Source organism: Impatiens glandulifera, chromosome 9, assembly GCF_907164915.1.
Source record: "Impatiens glandulifera chromosome 9, dImpGla2.1, whole genome shotgun sequence".
Classification (NCBI taxonomy): Eukaryota; Viridiplantae; Streptophyta; class Magnoliopsida; order Ericales; family Balsaminaceae; genus Impatiens; species Impatiens glandulifera.
In genome coordinates this window covers 24,051,716-24,059,241 of record NC_061870.1, presented here as the reverse complement: position 1 = coordinate 24,059,241, position 7,526 = coordinate 24,051,716, and the positions used below count along the sequence as shown (strand labels likewise).

General features: G+C 32.6%; 1 protein-coding gene across 1 annotated transcript; it reads right to left on the bottom strand.

The window, feature by feature from the left end:
- Window positions 1–3,969: 3,969 nt before the first annotated feature.
- Window positions 3,970–5,796, bottom strand: LOC124915230 (COMPASS-like H3K4 histone methylase component WDR5A). The gene is made up of 2 exons (XM_047455908.1): window positions 5,077–5,796; window positions 3,970–4,508 (listed from the first exon to the last, which is right to left on the bottom strand). Exons 1-2 carry the CDS (start codon window positions 5,728–5,730, stop codon window positions 4,218–4,220), a joined length of 945 nt encoding a protein of 314 aa, XP_047311864.1. The 5' UTR covers window positions 5,731–5,796; the 3' UTR covers window positions 3,970–4,217.
- Between the last annotated feature and the right edge of the window lie 1,730 nt (window positions 5,797–7,526).

Sequence of the window (7,526 nt, the reverse complement as noted above, 5' to 3'; positions counted from 1 at the left end):
CCTATAATTAAGGAGTCTGTCTTTTATGTGATTTTTTCTTGTGTTCCTTCTTATAGTAGAGTTAGTCTACTCGGTGGCCATTTGTTTTAATAGAATGATAGTGGCTTGAATATAAATGTTTAGGGCTAAGAATAAATACATATAATCCAAGATCATTACTATGATGTTCTATAATAGAACTTCTATTAATGGACCTCAAAATTGCTTTATTGTTTCACCCTTTTGTAGAGGTAAATTTAAGTTGATTGTTAATTATGAGTTGCTCAAATTTAGTAAGGGGAGTATCATAAATGGGTTCTTCAATGTTTAGATTGTGCAAGTTATATTGAATAAATTTAAATTCAATTATTAAGTAGGTTATAATTTATTAAGACCTTAGGTTGGTCACACTAACTATCCTCCAACAAATTTTAACCAATGTTTGGTCAATTTGATAATTATTTTGAATATTTAATTATACATTTAATCATTAATATTATATGTTTAACATTAAATATTTGTAACTACTAACCTTGAATACGATAAACCATATTTTCTAATGTAACGTCAAAGCAACTATCATTGCCTCGTCGAGAACCATGTGATCCCTAAGCCGACAATGGTGAGCCGACAGTGGCGGGGAAGAAAATAAGAAGAGTGATTGGCTAAGGGTTTTGAACCCGAGTAAAACAAATGCAAACTTCTTCATTTGAAAAAAATTTATGTACTCTATTTGAGAACGTAGACAATTTATATCTTTAACTAAGAAATATCTCGATTAACACAATTCTTTAAAAACTTATATTTCTTTAAAATATTTCAGAATATTGTAACTTTAAAAATAATTAATTAAACAAAATTAATTACAAAAATATCCAGTTACAAATACTTTTATTAAACAAAAACATAAAAAAAAATTGCAGTATTTTAAAATTTGATTTGTAAATCACACCTTCATATATTTTAACACTACTATCTAATTAAGCCAATGCACCAAATTGATTTGTAAATCTCAACTTCATATATTTCAAATGGGAAATTGGACGAAATGACCCAAGTATATATTTACATCAGATTACATCTGTGGTGATCTGATAATTTTTATTGCTCTAGTAACCACTTTATTTTTTTGGGACGAAAAATACCATTTTTGCGTGTAACGCGAAAGAGGGAATTTTTTTATATAAATACTTAAATTTTTTCGTTTCGTCATTTTCTTTCTCTCTCTTCCCTCTCTTCTCTTGACGGCATGGTGGCACGGTGGCACGGCGGCGGCGGAACCCTAAACCTAAACGAACACATTATACAGATCGACGACGAAAACTCGTTCTAATATCAGGTGATTAGATCGATTTATGTTATTATTTTCATTGTGTTCATCTTTAAACCCTAAATAATGAGATTTTTTATTTTTATCTTATGGTTCATCTTGGTTGTTTATCTTGTCGATGATATGTTTATAGTTGATGATGCTCTCATTCGGTTCCGTTTCAGGGAATATTCATTTGATTTTCGCGACTTCACGTTTCGCGAAGGCCTTCACATTTCGCGAAGGGCTTCACGTTTCGCGAAGGCCCAGACGGTCGATGAGCCCTAATTTGTAAGTCAAGAACTTCTTCAGGTCGGTCTCTCTCTCTCCCTCCCTCGATCTGAATTAAGAATCATGTGAATGCTTATTGAGTCTTCTTCTTCTAATGATTCATCTTTGATCTCGCCTAGGTTATTTTCGGATTAATTTGTCTTATCATAATGTCTTTTTGCTTGCAGCTTCAATCTCGTGCATTGCTAGTTAGGGCTAGCATTTCTGTACTAGGATCTAGTTGATTATTGAAAAATTCTATCCGTATTCGATCTAAATCATAACCTAATCTCCTTTGTCATGTGTTTTGTTGGTCTCTCTTTGGCAGAAGCAGAAGAAACAAGGTCAATTAGGGCTTGCAAGAGGAAGAAGATGGTGAAAGTATCTACCTTCTTTGGAATGATAGTGGGTACCTTCGTCTTCTGGCAATCAATGCCTTAGTTGGAAAATAAATATTTTGAGACTTAGATTCGCGAGTTTGTGACGGGCGTTATTTTTTCAACAATTTCAGGCTGTCATTTGACATTATAAATATTCAATCTTGAAATCCTCAGAATCTCATTTCCATTTCAGAAGATCTTCACACTTTTTAATATATTTATTTTATTTTCTTTCACAATGGTTTATTTGTCGTATTTAAACGACTATTCATTTCATCGACCATCTAAATAATATATATAAATCAAAATCTATAGGAATCATCACAACGCTTTATTTGAAACTGATATTTGTTACATGCATCTTTAACAGAAATCACAATTCAATAAGAAAATTGTCTAAAATTTCAACAATGATTTTGTAAGTTATTGGAACATACTATATCTATAAGAGTATACATCTTTTTCCTAAAGACTGTACTCCTAAAAGAATGAAACTAATATACAAAAGAAGTTATTTCCTTCCTCTCATGCTGACTCTTCTGGCAACATCCCATGCCTTGAGAGGTGCAAGCTCACCGGCTTGGGATGCAAAGAAGGATTCGTAACCGGGTGAATCAAATGCAAAACATGTATGTTTAGATCCCTCTCGAGGAAGCCGTGCCATTGCAAATCTCCTCGATTCCTCTGGATTGAGCTGGGTAGTACTAACCTCCACCAACCCTATACTGCTACTAATATTTGTTTCATTTGCATGCATTTCCTGAACCATCTGGTGATCATAAGGGAAGGACCATCTTTGAATCCTGAATAACCCAAATTCAATTATTTATTTATTCCTACTTCATATTAGCTGCTATAATTAAAACATGAGATCTTACGCTAGAAAAAGGAAGTCGAATGACAGAGCAGCAATAGGAATGAAAAGAAGGGTTAAATAGAAGTATCCCGTTCTCATCAAGGTAAACATTGTCCCGTAGATACCCTGACCACAAGAAATTACGCAATTAAGCCATTGTGCTCACATCCTAGATGCCAAACATCCTGACAGTTGAGTCAACACTTGTAGAACTGGAAATGGCTACAAATTTATAGATCACCAATGATTGGTAAGCTGAAAATACAGCTAAGGCCACTACAACTCTCCATTTGAAGAAGTATTTCTTATTCCTTTCTTGTACAATTGAGGGTACTGCTTTGAATGAGATGCACTCACATCCTATTATAAAACACAAACATTTTACTTTTCCGGTTCACGATTATCCAAAATAAATAGAATCAGCCAGAGACGAAGATATACCTTGTCAAAAAGTCCAAGAACTAAAACTGGTACTGAAGTGAAGATAACATTATACAAAGACTAGAACGTGAAGGCCATCGCGAAACGTGAAGTCCTTGGCGAAAATCAAATGAAGCAATATGAACAAATATGAACAGATTAAATTGATTTAGGGTTAGGATTTGATTAAGAACAAAATAAATCGTTTGAAATGAAAATAATAGAAATAAGAACAGGATGATGAACATATTGATTCAGGGTTAGGGTGTTAGAGTTTTCTTATCTTTAATGTTTTCCAACGTCGCCCTAACCGCACAAAAACAGAGAGAGAAGAGAGAGAAAAGAAATGAAAAAAATTTAGTATTTATATTAAACTTAATTCACTTCACGAAACGCGAAATCACTCCGCGTGAAAAAGATAATTTCGTCCAAAAAAATTAAAGTGGTCACCAGATCAATATAAATTTACAGGTAACCACGGAGGCAAATACCTCCTTCAACTTCAATAGGGTCATTTCGTCCAATTTCCCTTTCAAATACATCTATCTAATTAAGCCAATACAAGAAGGGGGTTTAACTTTCAAAATTCAAAAATTCAAAAATATTCTATCAGAACCTAATCCAGTGAATAAAATAATATTATTCTACCAAAACCTTATCCAATGTAAATATAATCAGCCTAATTAATCAAAGAAGAACAGTCTTTTGTCAATACATATTAAATGACAATGGAAACATTAAGCACGCCCTAATAATGATTATTAATCGTAATGATATGATATAATTAAGTTACACATATTCCTCCAACTAAAAACCCCATCACTAAAAACTGATTCAACAATAAAATGCACCTAATTCCCATTACTGCAAAAATAACACCATCTCTACCTGCATCTCCAATTACATTTTAGGTTTACTTTCAAATAAAACCCATATGAATATCTCATAATATTGGCCTCCTACCCAAAAAGGCTCAATCTTATCCGATAATCGCATAATTAACCTACTCTTCCTGAATCCAGATCTTAACTGTTTTATCTTTGTCAAGTGCACCAGAGGCAATCATGTTCTTAGTCGGGTGGCAAGCCACTGATATTACAGTGTCTGTGTGCCCTTCAAGTTTCTGGAAGATCTTTCTTGTCTGAAGTTCCCACAAATATACGCAGTTATCCTCCGAACCACTAACTATGTATTTCTCACCTGTCACCGAGAATGCAGAAGAAATGCAGAACTTTGAATTCTCGTGGCCAGTGTATGATTTCAAATACTTACCCGTCTCAAAGTTCCACAGCCTCTGCATAATTAACCAAACGAATAAAAGAAAGGTCGATTTATGATGTTGCATAGTTGCTACTCCTAACAATCTACTTTTTCATCAAACAAGTTATTAGTATAAGGCTGAAATGTAACCACTTTCAAAAAAACACATCTTAATGTTCCTTAATCAGCTAAAACCTGGTATTCTTCAGTCAAGGTATTCTTAGTGGAAATCGAACACACGAGACACATCTGTCATTTAGTTCAAGACTCTTACAATTTTTTATCCTTCATCATTACACATATATACTCTATTTACATAGTACTTCACAAGATGAATCCAAGTGGAAAAGTAAAAGTATCAATCTGAAATGGGACATTTCTTAGGTCATTGAACTATACAACACATGAAGATAATTGAAATCAATATAGCAATCATTTTGTTCTGGTTTACACTATTGGTAAGCATCATCTACCCATTTATGTAAAGAATTTCATTTTATCATACTAGTTCATGGAAATTGAAAGGGGAAAAGATTCCCACTCTTCAATAACTTAGAGAATCATAATTCATAACCAAACTGAATTCATAGAAGCTTGCTTACCAATGTGTTGTCCAAAGTACCAATAAGAATGAACTTTTCATTAGGAGAGAACTTGACAAAACTAACTGGAGGATTCTCTTCATCAATAAGAGTCTTCATACAATGTCCAGTTGAAGCATCCCAAATCCGACACAACCCATCATAACTGCTTGTTATAATCAAAGTTCCATCCTTGTTAAAACTCACAGTTGTAACAGGATCAGAATGGGCTGGAAGAACCTTCAAACACTTGCCCGATTTCACATCCCAAATCCTAACAGTCTCATCGAAGGAACCAGAAACAAGCATGTTTGACTGATAGTTGTAATTGACACAGAATACGAAGTTCGAGTGGCCGGTTAGGGTTTTAATATGTAAACCGGTGGAAACGTCCCAGATTCGGATGGTTTTGTCATCGGAGGCGGTAGCGAGGAATCGATTGTCTGTCGAGAATGCTACGTCGGAAATACCTTGCTCGTGACCTTTGAATTCTTGGAGGAACTTTCCATCGGAAGAGGACCAGGTGCGGGCGGTCTTGTCGGCGGAAGCGGTAGCAAGAAGACGACCGTCTGAGGAGAATTTGACGCTTGATATGGCTTGCCCATGGCCTGTTAGGGTATGCTTAAGCTTATAATAGGGCTTCATTGGTTCTACTGCTGCCAACCTCGCCGCCATGTTTAGAATATGAATCGTTTGAGCTCAACTGAATCCCGATAACTTAGGATTTCGAAAATATTGGGGTTTGGGGTTTTGCCCAATGGTTTTGTTTTATGAGAAACAAAAACAATTAATTTTATATAATATAAAATTTTACAAAATAAAAAACTAATTCTTACAAATGTATGTCATAGAACCAAAAATGTAAAAATTGATTCTTATTTGAACCACTCTAATATATAATAACTATTAGAGTTTCAATTCCTTTTAACATGACTTCATCTGAACAGTTATGTAAATTTGAGTTTTTGAGGATTCGTTACGAAATAATTTTATTTTATTTCTTCTTTTTCATTAACAACAGAAAAAACGACCTCAATTGTTTTTTGTGGAATCCAAAATTTCTCTTAATTGGATTTGATATAGTTTTCGACTAAAAATTTTACCTAACCCAATAGTGAAATCCTGATTTCTGAGATTCTTCTTCCTTTTGAACGGCTAGCCAGCTACTCAGCTCGCCTTTTTAGAGAAGACGAAAAAAAGTAAAAATGAGATTGACGTAAAGACGAAAAAAAGAAGAAAATGAATAGATGAAGAGTGAAAAATATGTGAAGATTAAAAAATAAGAGATTAAGAGCTAAAGAAATAGTGTAAAATGAATAAAAAAAATTAAGAGTGAAAGAACGATGAAGAGTGAGCAAAAGAAATGGTGAAGATGGAAGAGAAAATGAAGGAAGAATGAAAGAAGAGACAATTAGATGAAGAAGATTATATTAGATTAGAATGAAAGAAAATGCGATTAGATAAAAAAGATTATGTTATATGAAGAGTCGTTAGAAATTAGAGTTTTACTTATGGATTGTGGGTCTTCATATGGCTTTGAAAAGAAAGAGAGGGAAATAATATATTATTTAAATTTTAATTTTAAATAAATAAACAAAATATATATTATATACTTATGCTCGAAAAAGCTCGACAAGTCATCGAGCAAGTATTATATGAGCTCGAGCTCGACTTAAATTTTAAACGAGTCGACTCGAGCTCGGTCAAAGTCAAGCTCAAGCCGAGCTTTGATCGAGTGGCTCGCGAGTGACTCACGAGTAGCTTGACTCACTTGCAGCCCTAGCGACTACTCAGCTCGCCTTTTTAGAGACTTTTCACTTGTATCATGAAACCTTATTAGAATACATAGTTAACTTGATGGGTTAAATATAATGTTATCTATGTTCATAGTTAACTCGTCGATTAATTTTGATAAATGTTAATCGGCCTAGTTTATGTTTGTAAAAATAACTAAAATAGCTTAATAAAACTATTAATTAAGTTTTAATTATTGGTTAGTTAATTTGAATTATTATAATTAGTATTGTGACTACTATATAAAAAAGAATTGTAATTGTTAAAACTTTGAATAATGCATTTTCAATTTACATATTTTTTCAAAAATTTAACAATATTCAACAAACTTATGATATTCGACCCTATTCATTGAAAAAAATAATTAGCAAACAAAATAATAATAAAACCTATAAGTATCCATTTAATTTAACCGGTGAAATATATATTTTTTACAAGCAACAAGTTAAATATATATTAATAATATATATATATATATATATGTAATTTATTTATTCATACCAAAATTAGCATATTAAATTTTGTCTAATTAAAATGTTCAGTTTTAAGTTAATTAATATCTAAGAAGGAACTTATCATCCGAAATGAATTTAATACAAATTAATATAATAGGAGTGACAAAATAGAACATAAGTGACAAAACATTACTTTGAGTTATAATTAAACAATATTAATTT